The sequence below is a fragment of the Tasmannia lanceolata genome, unplaced genomic scaffold, assembly GCF_043159265.1.
Source record: "Tasmannia lanceolata isolate RefF3 unplaced genomic scaffold, GAP_Taslan_0.1 ptg000015l, whole genome shotgun sequence".
Taxonomy (NCBI): Eukaryota; Viridiplantae; Streptophyta; class Magnoliopsida; order Canellales; family Winteraceae; genus Tasmannia; species Tasmannia lanceolata.
In genome coordinates, this window is record NW_027518692.1 from 63,264,417 (window position 1) to 63,280,780 (window position 16,364).

General features: G+C 38.5%; 1 protein-coding gene across 2 annotated transcripts; it reads left to right on the plus strand.

Moving 5' to 3' along the window:
- The first annotated feature begins 5,601 nt into the window (after positions 1 to 5,601).
- Positions 5,602 to 15,173, plus strand: LOC143892964 (Pentatricopeptide repeat (PPR) superfamily protein). Of its 2 annotated transcripts, none has more exons than XM_077397885.1 (7): positions 5,602 to 5,778; positions 5,878 to 6,003; positions 6,110 to 6,192; positions 9,063 to 9,171; positions 13,545 to 13,688; positions 13,931 to 14,143; positions 14,529 to 15,173. In XM_077397885.1, exons 1-7 carry the CDS (start codon positions 5,758 to 5,760, stop codon positions 14,721 to 14,723), a joined length of 891 nt encoding a protein of 296 aa, XP_077254000.1. In that variant the 5' UTR covers positions 5,602 to 5,757; the 3' UTR covers positions 14,724 to 15,173. The 2 variants fall into 2 exon arrangements, with proteins under 2 accessions (XP_077254000.1, XP_077254001.1); XM_077397886.1 differs by having other exon boundaries at positions 5,608 to 5,778; positions 9,075 to 9,171.
- Positions 15,174 to 16,364: the final 1,191 nt, after the last annotated feature.

A 16,364-nucleotide genomic window follows, 5' to 3' on the forward strand; every position in this document is an offset into this window, starting at 1 on the left:
GAGCAGAAATGCTAAATTGGATGGCTCCCTTGTAAAAGGGAAACGGACTAGGTGAACTTGATTAAATATTGTGTACTTATCAAGGTTTTAAGTTTCAGTGTCGGTTTCGGTCACCACCGAAACGTTTCGGTTTTGGGCCGCAATCATGTAAAATATTATTATGATTCCATTTTTTATTTTTTTTATTTCGACTGAAATGTCTAAATTTTCGGCGATTTCAGTGGAAATTTGACTATTTCGGTGAATATTTCATAAATTTCGGTAGTAATTATAATATTTCGGCGGACCTTTTTTAAAATTTTGGTGGACCGAAATTTCGGTGACATTTTGACGAAATTTCACAAGAATCTTATAAAGAAATGACTTCATGTAAATTTCGTTTCTGTCGCGGCCAAAACTGAAATATTTCGGCCAAAACGAAATATTTTGGTTGAAACGAAACGTTTTGGCCGAAATTTAAAACCATGGTACTTATATTAAATTTGGGATTTGCTCAGCTCCATCGCAAAAGGCTTTTCGGTTAATGCTTTTTGCTGGTTGGTTCCATTATCACAAAGCTGCTCCAAAATTGGCTTGGTTCCAAGATGTAGAATCTATGTTGAATCACCACTTAGCGGGGTTACTAGGACTTGGGTCTCTTTCTTGGGCGGGACACCAAATACATGTATCTTTACCGATTAACCAATTTCTAGACGCTGGAGTGGATCCTAAAGAGATACCACTTCCTCATGAGTTTATCTTGAATCGGGATCTTTTGGCTCAACTTTATCCCAGTTTTGCCGAGGGAGCAACCCCATTGCTGCTAGTCTATCACAATTCAAACCAGCCACCTCGTGAATGGAGACAAAAGTTGTTGTCTCCATTCACGGCTGGTATGAAGTGCGACAGAGCAGCCGTGAAAAGCCTTCTGTGATGGACGCTAGCAAATCCCATTAACTTTTTATTAGATACGATAGAGACTAATAATTGAGGAGGAATGCTAAATTGTAGGCTGCCCTTGTAAAAACCCAGCCACAAGGGTGCTTTTTGTCTCCATCACGAGGTGGCTGGTCTGAATTGCGACAGACCAGCCGCGAAAAGTCTTCTGTGATGGATGCTAGAAAATTCCATTAAATCTTTATTACATACAAATGCAGACTATAATAATTGAGGAGTAATGCTAAATTGGAGTGTGCCCTTGTAAAAACCCAGCCACAAGGGTGCCTCATTGGTTCTAAATCACTCACTGGCATCCAGCTTTGCATTTATCACTGCAGTTAGCGAGTGACATTGATTCAGTGGGGGCTGTAAAGGCATACTTCAGTTTAGCATTTTCTTTTTTTTGTAGGTAAGCTGGGATCGAACCTGCGACTTCAAGGTTGAGATACAAAGCCTTCAGACTTATAATTGAGAGCTTAAATTTATGAGTTTACCGCAAACCATGGATGTTAAGCTAAGGTATTATGGTCTAATGTTCAACATTGGGACCAACATAGCATTCACGTGTAATAATCACCAATGGTTTGTGGCTTTCACGCCATGTATGCTCCATTTATAAGTTCAAAGTCCACAAAACTCGATGGTTTTGTCTCGTTCATATAATTCATCAGAGGTGAGGTGGCTGGTCTCTCATGCAATAGCCTGCCCGCGAAATGCCTTATGCCATAGTCCCTAGCAAATCCCTTAAAATATATAGATTCCATTATATAAACCAAGCATGCATGAGGATATTTGCACACATCTAAACCGCGTTCTAAACTTCTAATATAGTATATTAAAAAATGGGGATTTGCTAGAGACCATCGCACAAGGCATTTTGTGGAAGGGCTGTTGCATGTGAGTGGAGCAGCCTAGGCTCATATTTTGTCTTATTCATTTAAATAACCTGAGGTGGCTGCACTCACATGCAACAGCCCTTCCTCGAAACGCCTCCTGCGATGGTCCCTAGCAAATCCCTAAAAAATGTATATAGTTTCTCAACATAATTGTTTGTAAATGAAATATTTAATAGGTAAAAAAGGTCTACAGTGATAAGCTATTTAATAATTGAATGTAATTTGCATTTATAAGGTTTTAAATAACATGTGCTACCAAGTTTTCCCATTATACATGTGTTCTAACATTGGTGTTATTTGGATCTATGTTACCTGGTTTACTCAACATCACGTGGTACTGTAGGAAATTGAGGTCGATGATCTTGTAGTACATCATGAGGTGACCTGCATTATGGTCTAGGTTTCATGCCCAATTAAGTTCCCATATGTGAGATAAAGGGCTGTAAAAATTATCAGTTAGGGCCTGTTTGACAACCATGAAAATAAAATTCATGGGATATTTATTTACCCAAGGTGAGAGTAGGGTAGAGAGAGAGGAACACATGAAGATTATATTTATTTGAGGAAGTCTAAACTCACAGGAGCCCTTGTAGAAAAGGGCTACAAGGGCGGCTCACTCACGTGATGTGGATCCAATGGTGCGGCCTTTGTAGCCCTTTTCTACAAGGGCTCCTGTGAGTTTAGCATCCCTCTATTTATTTTAGGGGGCGCGGTATCTGAGTTCAAGCTCAAATAGCTTATCTGAGCTAGCCACTATAAATACACAATCTCCTATGTTGTTTGACTCATACAACCCATTCATTCCATAGAACCTGACATAGATAGGGTGTTCCTAAGAAGCAATCTCCATACAATCATCCTAACTATTCAATCTGTACAGGCACAACATGGACCTATTTTCTAGCCGTCCATTTTAAACCTCCACAAATCAATGCTTACCATGATCCTATGAAGATGATTTATTAGGGACACCCTATCTATGTTAGGTCCTATAGAATCAATATTTGATGTAGGACGTCCTTACTTTTAGGTCTTGGTTAGTTGGGTTATTTTGGTTAATGTTTATCCTAATCTATTTATCCTCATCTTTTTTAATAGTTGGTTAAAGATAGAATTTATCCTAGAGATAAGGGTTAGAGATAAGAGCAAGAGAAGTAGGTGTTAGTCTTTAAAAAGATGAATGTATGTATGTTTTGAAGCAGTTTTTGGCATTGAATAAAATTTCGTATCTGTTTTTTTTTTGTCTTTGTGGATTCAGAGAACTTTTATCAAAGAAGACGGTGTTCTTCTTCATAGGCGAGACGTTGATCTGCCTTTCCACACGCATCTGCTACGTCAATATCTAACATAACCCAACCAACATAGGCACCCACCATATTTAGAGTCTCTAGCTCAGATAAGCTATCTGAGCTTGAGCTCAAAAACCATTTACCGTTTATTTTATCCCATGAAAATAAAATTCATGGGATATTTATCTCTCTTACATTAGGAAAACAAATATTCAAACATGCCATTAGCTTCTGTCGGCGAAACTCAAAATTAAGTTCAACGAATCAACCTAGGATTACTCATTCAGTGTTCTCAATGGTAGTTGATCGGAGTTGTGGTTTCCGATTCATGTCAATGGATTTGACGATATACACTTGGCACGAGGGAAACACATGAAGAGTCTGTTAGGAAGGACCTTACTGCCATGGACATTTCAGCTTATTCCTAATCCATTTGACGATATACACTTGGCACGAGGGAAACAATGAAGAGTCTGTTAGGAAGGACCTTACTGCCATGGACATTTCAGCTTATTCCTAATCCATTGAAGGAGCTATCTAAGCAAAAGTTAGGGAAATGATAAATGCACTCCTTTTCTTTCAATGCGCGCCCTGCCTTCATGGGACGAGCAAAATGAGGATGAAATTGCCGGAATGTTATCATGTTGGCACCAGAAAGTAGGGCTGCAACTCGGGTCGGGTCGGGTTGGGTCTTTTTATCTTAACGCAATTTTTTAAGCAAAACTCTTGTTTGGCAAGGCAACTGAACTCATAGAAGTAGAAAAACTCAAGCATGGCAAACTCTTCAGTGCATTAACTAATAATTAGTCCAAAGAGAATAAATTGATGCATTACAAAATGAAAATAATTATACTCATATGAGATAAACAACAAACTAATTAGTACATTAACTATTTAGTTGAAACTTGAAACCCTAGAGCTGAAGGGGGGAAACAAACAGAAGATGGAAAGAATCCCTGTGATTGCGTGCGTGCGTGATTTTTACTTTTAAGTTTTCACTTTTAAAGTAACAAAGTTTTAGAAAAAAAAATACATACTATTATAACTTAAGTAACTCGGGTCGGGTCGGGTCGGGCTGGGCCCCTTCAAACCCGGCTCAACCCGAGATTCATACGGGCTTTTGGATCTTAGATCCCGCTCGACCCGAAACCCAAAAAACATGAACCCAACCCAAGCTATTTTCGGGTCGGGTCAGGTAAAACCCGACCCAAGTTGCAGCCCTACTAGAAAGCCTACTATTCCTGCAACTATTGCCTGAAATCCATCCGAAAATGGGGTGGAACAGAGAGAAGCTCTAGGGAAGCAAAATTATATGGTGCATGGCCGTGCATGCATGTGTAGTCCCAAAAAATTGTGGGGCACACCTTATTTGGGTGATCCAAACTATTCAGTAGGAAATATTCTTCATAGGATGACCCTAACCCTCAAATTTGTGGAGGTTTAAAATGGACGGCACAATATAGAAACCACATCGAGTCTAAGGGTTAGGATCATTCTTTGGAGAGATTTTCTTGGCACACCCTATCTACCTCAAGGCCCAACAAATGAATAGTTTGGATCACCTAAATAATGTGGGCCCACTATCTTTTTAGCATATTTAACCCGCCTTTTTCGTTACCATAAAAGTTATTTTGAAACTTTGACAGGCTCTAAACCAAAAGAGGGAAATCAGAGGGTTAGGATCATCTTATGGAGAAGATTTTATGGCCACACCCTATCTATGTAAGGGCCCAGAGAATGAACGGTGTGGATTACCCAAACAGCAGCTCACTTTTTGAGGAGCTGCTGTTGGAGTGTTGGATCAAATATCCAGCATGGTACTTCTATTGTGTCACCTTTAAGTGTTTACACGGCCCTTCATAGTAAAATTTAGTGTTTGAAAAACCAAAAAACAGAGTCCAATAGCGGAGATTTTATAGCGTGCAAGCCCTTATAGTCCCGTGTTTTTTCAAAAAGTACTGTACGGGCCACATCATAGGATGATCCAAACCGTCCATGTGATGGACCTAAATAGGTTGCTCCCGAAAAACCATTCCTACAGGATGATCTTAGCCCTCCGATCTCCAGAGGTTTCCGTAATATGCAGTTCTATATAGATCGGAAGATTGGGATCATTCTCTAGAAATGATATCTTGGGCACTACCTATTTACGTTGTGGCCCATCACATGGACGGTTTGGATCATCCTATAGTGTGGTCCGTACAGTACCTTTTGAAAAATAATAAGTGAGTATAAGTGCTTACATAGTGTAAAAAACTCACAATAGCAAGCACTAAGGTATTTGGACAAGGGAAAAGTGTTGGTACTCGGTCTTATAGCTAAGCTTATCTACTCGGTCGGGTTAAATAGGGGGGGGGGGGGGGGCACATTGTTTGGGTGATCCAAGCCATTTGAGAGTCCATTACCTAGATAGGGTGTGCACAAAAAATCAGACCCTAGGATGATCCTAACCCATCCAACAGTGGAGGAAAAAATGGACAGACAGAGTGTGTCCACAAATCTGCTCATTTTCCCCTCCACTGTAGGATGGGTTAAGATCATCCTATGGGTCTCATTAGACTCATTAACGAGTTAAAGTTGCTCATCTCACATTTGTGGTTGGTGCAGCAGAAACCAAATCCAAATCCAAATCCCATTTTACCTGCGATTTTCCAATGACAACGGAGCTTCTGCAGGTAAAAAAATCCTCACTGACCAAAAAATTCCTTTGGTTTTTATAAATTTTGTTCTGTTTCTCATTAACGAGCGTCCTTTTTTTTTTTTTTGCTTTCTAGGCTTCTTGTATTTCTTATCACCACCCCAAATCGACGGAATTAGGGCTCGGGTTTTTAGGGTTTTCGAGATGCAAAGGTTTTCTTCCACTCCACAAAGCAGAAGTATTCCCTGCAATTTCTGTAAAGGTAAGTTGGACCAGTTCCAAATTTTAATTTTCTCGATGTTGTTGTGACCTTCCAAGCACGATGATCTGGAATTCTTCTATTCACTGTTTGGTATAATTTTGTTTAGGTTAGGAGAGTTCGAGGTTTCGAATGTTGGAACGAAAATCGTCTGGCAAGAAGATCGGTCTCGTCTACAAATGCCCCTCAGAAGTGGGTAAATCTTATCTTAATTGATAATTGCATCTCTCTCTCTCTCATATTACTTTTCTTTTGTAATTTCCGAAATTTCTCTCTTATTTGAAAGATAATGATGATTTATTAAATTGTTAGCCCAAAAAATACAGTCACAGTTGTTGGGAATTTAACCAGGTAGAACTTACCCCTAAAAGCTAGCCTTTAGAGCGAGGGTGCCCATTTCCCCTATAACCCATCGCCATCCATTTCACTTATCCGATGTGGGACTATTTGCTTTTGCGTGCAACCCCAACAACAGTCCCCAGCAACTGTTGTAGCGATTACGTCAAAGAGAGCTAGCTGTTAACAGCTTTCCATTACCCCTGCCTAACACGAAGCATTTGCTAGGCATACAAATCCTTAAAACATATTGGACTCAATTCACAATCACCAACACTTCCCCCTCCTCCCTGTCTGCACATGTCTTTGACTGGCTTCTCGACTTCCTCATTCGCCGATCATCTCTTATGTTGAAGCATTGGTTTGATGGCGGTGATTAAGTCTCTGATTTCTGCTATTATATCCGCTTACATTGGAGGAATCTGGCACATACAGGGGGTTATCCCTCTGTTTCTTTTCTTTACCTATGATGAACAACAGGAATTTTGGTAAAGAACAATATTGGTTTAACGGAGGAAACCAGGTGGAGGAGGGGACCACTTTGGAGAAATCTTGAGCTGTCCACCCATTTCCATGACAGTCGTCCATCGCTCTCTTAGAATTTCGCCCACACTGTAAGCTTGTCTCGTCTTCCCCATAGGGTTGAATCAATCTTGATGTCAAGAAGAATTGTACAATTTCACAATTAAAAAAAAAAAAATCTACCATTCTCTCTTTTGGTCCTTGAATAAGCGGTTGTTCCTTTCTTCCCAAACATGCTATACCGGAGCAAGAGGGACAAGCAAGAGGATCTCACAATGGGATCTCACAGACAATGTTCCTTGAGGATCCAGGGCCGACAACCTACAATTATCCTAGTTAGGAGAGCAATAGCACGAGAATGAAGTATTAGGCCAAAGGGTTAGTCTGTCAATTTCTTGATCTTTTGGGTTTCGACTAAGCCCAAGGGACCCCACCCCCGCCAACCAAAAAAAAAAAAAAAACATCTCCATGTAGTCACATGCTCTAGCCTTCCTATTGTTAGCTAACATGAATAGGCTCGGATATGCATGGTACGCCACAAATCTAGACTGATAGGTGGATTTCCATGCACTCGAGCCTTTACCTAAAGATAGGGCTATACTCTCCCATTCCTCTCATACCCCAGGAAGTTTGATAGGGCCGCCTTTATAAGAGTGATGCTGCCTCCCAGGGATAAATATTTTTTTGTCCAAGCTGCTAGCTTTCTTTCCATTCTTATGACAACCGTGTCCAATAAGCTAGCTTTAGTCAAACCAAACCCCAATGGCAGGACATGTTAAGTTCATGACAACTCTTCACTTTTGCATAAGCCAGGACCTAGTTAACGGGAACTCCTCTTTTTTGCATTTTAGAACTCTTGCGAGCTAGGACCTCCTCTGGTTGCATATTAACCCCAACAATCGCGCTCTTTTGAGAAATTAATCTTCAAGCCCGATACCAATTTGAACCGTGTGAACACTCTTTTGATATTTTCCACATACCTTACATTCTCCAAAAAGATGATGGGTCGTCGGCAAATGAAGATGAGATGTTGACTGCATGTTCCTATTAGGATTCCAGCCTTTGAGAAATCTCCTCTTCCGCTTTTGATATTAGACGGCTTAAAGACTCAACCACTATAATGAAAAGGTAAGGAGATAGCATCTCGCTCTGTCTAATGTGTCTTGAAGTCCCAAAGAAACCTGCAGGTGCACCATTGACGAGAATGGAGAAATAAGATGCAGGCTCATGGTTTCTTTGGTTTAAGATACCCTTGCATGAGTTGGGATTTGATATAAGTTTGTATTGTGACAATAAAGGTACTATCAGTGTTGCTCATAATCTAGTTCAACATGACCAGACAAAGCATATTGAAGTGGATTGTCACTTTATTAGAGAAAAGTTTATGTCAGATTTGTACTCCTTTTTTACTACTAGACGAAAGTTAGCAGATGTTTTAACTAGGGAGTTAGTAAGGCTCAATTACTCGAGATCTTAGGCAAGTTAGGGATGGCAAACATCTATGTGCCAACTTGAGGAGGAATGTTGTAAAGGGCATTATTGTCTACAATATTTTATAATAAAATAAAACATATGAGAAGGGGTTGTGGGACACGTGAATTTTCCCTATTTTTTTCTCTTTTATTCTTTCCTTCTCTATTCTCTTCTTTTCATACAAAAACCTAGAACCCATCTTACAACTTGGGTTATGTATCATGGAGTTCTCTCCCCTTCTATCTTTTGGTTGGTATTTGTGTTCATCTTCTATAAATCCCTGCCCAAATGAAATATTAGATCTCCAATCCTTTCCTGTTCAATATTCATGGGAGAATGTTCTATATTCATTTTCAAAAAAATGTTCTATATTGGTATTGTCGGGTTCAATATTGTTGCGAACAGCTTAACACTATATTTACCTGTTCTGCCTATTACCAGTATATATTTTTTATTGGTTTAACTCTATACTAGAACTTATAAATTGTTTTGGCAATTTTCTTTTCATCGTCTCGTGCTCTTTTTAGTTATTAGTTTTGCCATTCTTCCTTTATTTCAGTAAAAAGTGTTAGCCAATTTTAATTTCAGGATATATGCTGCAATGTGAACTCATATTTCTTCAGGTGTCAAGGAATTGTTTTTGCTTTTTCTATTTTGGAATGGTGTTTTTTACTGAAAAAGATAGTCAGTTTTTTCAGCTCATCCAACATGCTTAACTTCAATTATCTTAGCATGGTGTGCAGGAAAGCAAAGGATCAGGGAGGCAAGAAAGAGCATCATTTGTGGATGAAAAGAGATTCGGCAGGCTCTGGGCAGAAGGCCCTCAATCTTGTTCGAATTGTAAGTTACTTGCAACTTCAACATACAGCCACTGTAGTCTCATTATTATTGGACCCATTGTTTCTTCTTTCTTTTATACTATAAACAGTTACTTAGCATTTTATATCAACACCCCCTTTCCATAATGCAATTTGATTCTTGGCCACTATTTCTCATTATCCTTGCATTTACTTTTACCATTGGGAAGTGCGTCCAAACACTTCTCTAGGAATAGGAGTCCATTTTCCTCTCTGATCTCCTCAATCAATCTTTGATATTTCCATTTCTGTTGGTATCTCTGCTGATCCACTCTTACCCTTCGCTAGGTAGCTCTGCCAATCCACTCTTACCCTACCTAAGTAATGCAATTCTTTTATTGACTGTGGCAAACATTGGTTAGCCAGTATGTAGCTTTCTTGAGATGGCATGCAAGGATATTTATCTCTACGTAAAAGTTTTCAAGACTTTTTCAAGATTTCCTTCATGTGCAATTGGAAAGAAGCCGCACTTTACCTCTTACGATTAAACTTCACCCAAAAAATTGTTTCTAATGAAACTGAAGTTGATTAAATATCTTAGAAAATGTTTTTATCATGAGTTCATGACAAACTGGTTTATTTTCTTCTAATAATCTCTATTTTCATGATTGAAAATGTTACAAAAAAACATACCTAGTGCTCAATCTATTTTTTACTTCATCAGTTTGAACAAACTTTTTTTAATGATCAGTTTGAACAAACTTCTTACCTGGACATTCTAATAATTTTAATATAATCACGTAATGGTTAAAGTTCTGCTGATAAAAAAAAAACTTCTGCTGATATTTTTTCCATTTTCACTGAAAATGTGAAAGGATATCTGAAGCATTGTTACAGACTGGAATGAAGTCCTGAGCAGGACTGTTGAATAAGATAACGTACTGTTAATGCTCCTAGAAACACAAATTGTGTATTGACGGCTTGCAGATGTATTAGAGGAGGCATTGACCATTGCACCTGTTCTTCCCATCTCCTCTGAGAATGTATAGGGAGAGAGGTTAACTCGAAGGCCGATTCGCTAGCTAGGAGCAGGATGAATAGGCGAGTGTTAGTGGTCACTGGCCAGTGATCACTTTCCATTAGATCATGGGGAAGTGTAATTTCAGTTTGTTTTTCTCTTTCATGATGAGCTCAGTCACTGGGCTTCTCTTTCTGTTAAGAAATCATCCTATCTATCATACCAAATACGTAACGAGAATAGTGTGGCTGATTCCTTGGTTAAGGATGGTGTTATAGGGCACTTTGTATGAAGGACTTAGTCCCTTAACATTCAGCCTTTGGTGGTTTTATTTTTGTTGTTCTTCTTGAATAAAGTGCCTTTACCTCTAAAATAAGTTAGTAGTATAAGAGGAAGACATGTTGGTGAAAGAACTGGTAAAAGACGGAGTCTGTTTTATCCTAAAATGAAGCTTGATGTAAAACAAAGCAAAATAAAATTTAGCAGTACTTTTCCTTTTCATTTCTCTGCCTTTTTCTTTTCAAATGGAAAGCTTATATTTCATGGTAGTTTGAGATGTTCCCCTGGAAAATGATCCTTGATTCAATGTAAAAGGGCAAAGGAGTAAGGACCCACATGTAGAAAAATGGGAACCAATCTTTTCCATATTTCCATTTCTCCCTTTCTGCTTGTTATGAATCCTTGCTTGGGATTTCTATATTCCTGTGGGAATTTATTTTGATATTTGCTCTCTCTCTCTCTCTCTCTCTCTCTCTCTCTCTCTCTCTCTCTCTCTCTCTCTCTCTCCATGCACGATGATTCCTTGCTTGGGATTACTACATTCATGTGGGAACTTATTTTGATATTTGAGCCACCTTTTCTTCTCTCCCTTCTACCATACACTCACTTTTTTAAAGCAAAAGGTTTTGGAATCTCATGCCTTGATATATTCCATCTATTTGGCTCTGAGATGACTAGATTCCTGTTTGATAATCATTTCATAACCCATAGTTGCTGAGACTTCATTGTACTATATTATTTTGTGTTGTTAATGCGGGTGCTTAAGAGGGAAGAAGAAGAAAAATATAAATCAAGAACACAACAAGAGAAGAAGAAAATGGGAGCAATGCTCAACACAATTGATATTCCATCAATTACATAAGTTTATTAACATCCCAAATCCCCTCTAAAGATGGTTTCTAACTTTTTATATAAAAGAAAACCAAAGCAAATTCGTTCAAGCTCCACCACTAGCTAGCTTAGGGACTAACATAACATTAATTGCATTGGAACTCACTAACTTTGACTGTTTTGGGAACCCACAGACACAGTCCACAAAAACTGCCATAACTTTCTACTCTCTTGTCCAATTTTCAAGTACAAATACTTGTTGGAAAGATCTCAAAGAAACCTACAACGTTGTAGTTTACCACTTTCCATAATTCTTCCATTTAAAAGCTCAAAAATCAGGTTCAAAACGGGCCAGCAACATTAATGAGGGACTGCACCTTGGAACTCCACCAAAACCACCTAGGCATGACATGGCTGCCATATTGGCACTGCATCATTATCTCCGGGTGAGAAAGAACTCGCCCACGAGTTCTCATCAAGCTCTCCATGATAAGTTGTCAAGTCTTTAACATTGAAGTTGGGTGAGTATTGATATTTGGAGGGAGCTCAATCTTGAATGCATTATCCCCAGTTTTCTTAAGCACTTGAAAATGGGCATCCACACAATCTTGAAATTTGCTAAATTTCCTTGGTTCAAGAAAACTCGTCCTCGAACCTTGAAGTATCGAAGAATGATCATCAATTGAAACTTCCCAAGATCAAACTCCGCTTCATAATCTTCATGAAGAAGTGATAATTTGTCTAGATTTTGAACATGTTTGAATATATAAATATCAACTGTGAGCTTCAATGTATGATCGAATAAAAATGGATTGATGTAATTGGATGAAAAAATCGATGTAATATTTTTCCATTCACCCATCACTTCAATATCCATCGGTTCACCTAATATGCAATCGGATCCAATTTCTTTGGTGATGAATTCATTGAATTGACATTGAAGTTCCTCGTACTCCTCGTTAGTTTCAACAACAAGTAGAGCATTGAATTTACCATTATCATTGGTCTCTTGATCAAATTCGTTATTGGAAATAAAAAAGTTACTCTCATACACTTTCTTGAACCATGCAATCCGATACGGCTTTAGATGTTGTTCGGTTTTGAGCTTGTGCTTGTTCACCATTTTATGAGATACGATGTTCTCACAACTCCCACCATCGATCACAATGGAGCAAACCTTGTCATGAGATTCGCATCGAGTCTTGAAAGTATCGGAACGAAGCCAATCATCATCGGATTCAACCTTTGGTGTAGCAAGTGCTCTTTGGATCACATAACTTTCTCCTTCTTTGTGTTCGATTTCTTCATTTTGTATGTCATCTTCCTTATCATATATGGGTTGATTTGAATAGTCAATAAGATCCTCATCATATATTGGCTGATTTGAATCATCAACAAAATTATCATCATTTTCTTCATCACCGAAGGCAACTAATTGCCTTCCTCTACGTCTTCGGGGCCGCCATGAAAATCAAATCGAAGCTACTTCAAGAGAGTAACGTTGGCTCTGATACCAGATAATGGGGTGCCTAAGAGGGAAGAAAAAGAAAAATAGAAATCAAGAACACAACAAGAGAAAAAGAAGAAAATGGGAGCAATGCTCAACCCAATTGATATTCTATCAATTACATAAGTTTATCAACATCCCAAATCCTATCTAAAGATGGTTTCTAACTCTTTATATAAAAGAAAACCAAAGGAAATTCGTTCAAGCTCCACCACTAGCTAGCTTAGGGACTAACATAACATTAATTGCATTGGAACTCACTAACTTTGACTGTTTTGGGAACCCACAGACACAGTCCACAAAAACTGCCATAACTTTCTACTCTCTTGTCCAATTTTCAAGTACAAATACTTGTTGGAAAGATCTCAAAGAGACCTACAACGTTGTAGTTTACCACTTTCCATAATTCTTCCATTTAGAAGCTCAAAAATCAGGTTCAAAACGGGCCAGCAACATTAATGAGGGACTGCACCTTAGAACTCCACCAAAACTACCTAGGCATGACATGGCTGCCATATTGGCACTGCATCAGTTGTGATGTAGTTTTTACCTTTTATAGTTCCTCTTAGTGTTCTTGAATAAAGTGCACCCACTTGTATTGAGATTCACACAACTCTTTTTTTTTTTTTTTTTTTTGTACTTCTGTTTGCTGTGACAGCTTGTTGTGAATTGTGATCGCCAATGCCAAAACCATGATATTTATCCTCTGTCTTATGATCTTTGGAGCAGAAATAGCAGTATCATGTTTTTCCTAGTCTTTAATCGTACCTTTTGTTGCCAGGTTTCGAAACTTCCCAACGAGAAAGAGGTGATCTATGGTGCACTGGATAAATGGACAGCATGGGAAACAGAATTTCCTTTGGTTGCCGCTGCTAAAGCTCTGGGGATTTTACGAAAGAGAAATCAATGGTTACGCATTATCCAAGTATGGCTTTTTTGTAGAGCTTGTTTTTTATATACATATCACATGTTGTTTTAGTAAATGTTATAGCCCTTGCGGTTATTGGACGCTCTTTGATAAGATGGATTACCAAACAGATAGAGATTTCCTCTGGTATTATTTATAACTATTAGTCCCTTCTGTAATTCTTTTAAACATGTTCAGTAGAATAAATGCTATTCATATTCTCCGTTTGCGCTAAATGTCATGCTTTGATGATTTTCCAGGTTGCGAAGTGGTTGTTGAGCAAGGGCCAAGCACTGACAATGGGAACATATGACACATTATTACTTGCATTTGACATGGATGGAAGGGTAGATGAGGCTGAATCCATTTGGAATATGGTTTTGCAATTATATACACGTTCTGTATCAAAGCGGTTGTTTTCTCGGATCATCTCCCTGTACGATCATCATCACTTGCCAGAAAAAGTTTTAGAGGTACTCTAGATGCACGCTCCTATGAAAATGAATCTGTGCTTTTAACAATTCTTGGTTTTAGAATTGGCGACCTTGGATTTAATTTTCAGGTTACTGTTGATCATGTTTCACAAAGAAATTGAAGTTCTTTGTATTCGCTCTTGTTGTAGTAAACACAATATCCTACATAGCTGTTTAGCTTGAAAACTTCATTACGACATTCTTATTCACCTGGTAAAAGGCTTGACGAAATAATAGTAATAAACATAATAAAAGGTACTTAAAAGCTTCTTTTCTCATTAAGTCCATGGCAAGCTTCACAGAAATGCCATGTTCAACCTGAAGTTTTACTCTTTGTTGAAGATCTTCAGTTTCAAACGTCTATTTTCTCCTTGTGAAATGTCAGGTGTTTGCAGACATGGAGGAGTTGGGAGTGAAACCTGATGAAGATACTGTCAGAAGAGTGGGGTGCGCATTCCAGAAGTTGGGCCAAGAAGATAAACAGAAGCAGCTACTCAAGAAATATGAAAGGAAATGGAAGTACCTCCACTTCAATGGAGAACGGGTTAGGGTAAGAAGTTCTCCAGCAGGGGATGAATAATTGGAACCAAGGAGTCAAAATCGATCTTTTGGCCCTTTATCTTCACATTCCAGGAGTCTGGTCTGTTGAAACTGTATGTGGGCCATGGTAAGTGCTTGACATATCCTGGCTTCTGTATACCCATTGGAGATTTGGAAATTAGGAGGGCGTGCAAGAGAAAGTCTGATTACAGTAAAAAGTTCTGGTGCAGAACAAAAAAACCAGGTGTATGTTTTGCTGTGAGTAGAAGCAGATGATATCATGCCATCCAATTCATGTTCAAGGAAGTAATAACATAGGGATTTGGAATATGAGTGAAAACATCCTCTTCATCGAATCTCATTTGACAGAAAGGAAATGATTTTTCGCAGCTTCCTTTGTAATGCAACTTATAACAACCAAGTCTGTGAAACTTGATCATGTAACCTCCTTGAGTTCTTCAAGTTTTACTCAACACCATGGTTTGCTATTGCTGAATTCTTGACAAATTTCCACCAGCAAGTAATTATTTAGGAGATCTATCCAACCCCACTGTCTTTTTAACCAGAAAAAAGAGGGTGATTTGTTTTAGTTCACCTCTGCTGAATTATCATCTGTAATATCTGCCTAGGCACATACCAGCTAAAAACTGCCTAAGAAAAGACAGTTCCAACAAATGAGCAAAAACCAGCCAAGGAAGAGCATGGTAGCGTGTCGGTGGCACCTAGTTTCCTTGATGTATCATCTCCTATGGTATTTCTTAGTTGCTACATATTTCTAGGTCTAGCACATCTGGCTCCATGTTGTATTTCAGCGTTTGATTGGTGGTGCAGGAGCCCTTCTTCACGGAGTTCTATTGAGTTCTGGTTTCTTGTTTTGACTTAAGAAAACTAACAACAAATTACCATTCAAAAAACGAAAAACCCATCAACAAATTAAAATCACGACAAAGTAAAAGGACCATATTACCATTTTTTATTTTTATTTTACCATGTAGTGTGGCAATTAAAGCAAAGCTGATTCCAGACAATATAATGTTTAGAAACAATAACAACCTGGCTATTTGTAATTCATTGACTTGCAGAGGAAAATATACTACAAACTTGTTTCAAGCAGATTTCTTCTTCGATTTGAGCATCACATACCCAATAAACATGGACAATAGACTTAGAATCCCAACACCAGCAAACCCGGTAATATGATCGCAAATTGTTGTGGCAGGCAAGTAGCTGTGAATGAAGTGATCACTGTCCACAAATGCCTGTAATATCACAGAAAATTAAGACTGAATAACTTCGAAATGCAAGAGAATAATCCAAATGTATACTCTAAAATTAGTCCGAATTACGACAGAATGACTAGAATTGCAAGAAAATTAAGACTGAATGACTTGACTGTTTGACTCAAAATTAGACAATCAGGTTTGGACTCACAATTGGTTCTCAAAATCCAAAACAAACAGGGCCAAAATAAAACAACATGCAAGGAAGTGAAGGAACTCACCAATATGATGACCCAAAAGGTGTAATAAGCGAATATTGCTAAGCTGATAAAAGATAGTATGAACCCCACTGCCCTGTCTGCCAAACCCATTATGCTGTTTTCCCCTTCTGATACCAATCAGTATTGAGTCTGTGTCTCTATATAGATTTCTAGCAAACACACGAGCATTGTTCTGAAAAT

Bases quoted from the DNA above. Each gene is read 5' to 3' on its own strand.
- LOC143892964 (XM_077397885.1), top strand. From the start codon at position 5,758: ATGACAACGGAGCTTCTGCAG. The intron at 5,779-5,877 runs GTAAAAAAATCC...TTTGCTTTCTAG, and splicing joins TGACAACGGAGCTTCTGCAG to GCTTCTTGTATTTCTTATCA. The intron at 6,193-9,062 runs GTGGGTAAATCT...CAATTATCTTAG, and splicing joins TCTACAAATGCCCCTCAGAA to CATGGTGTGCAGGAAAGCAA.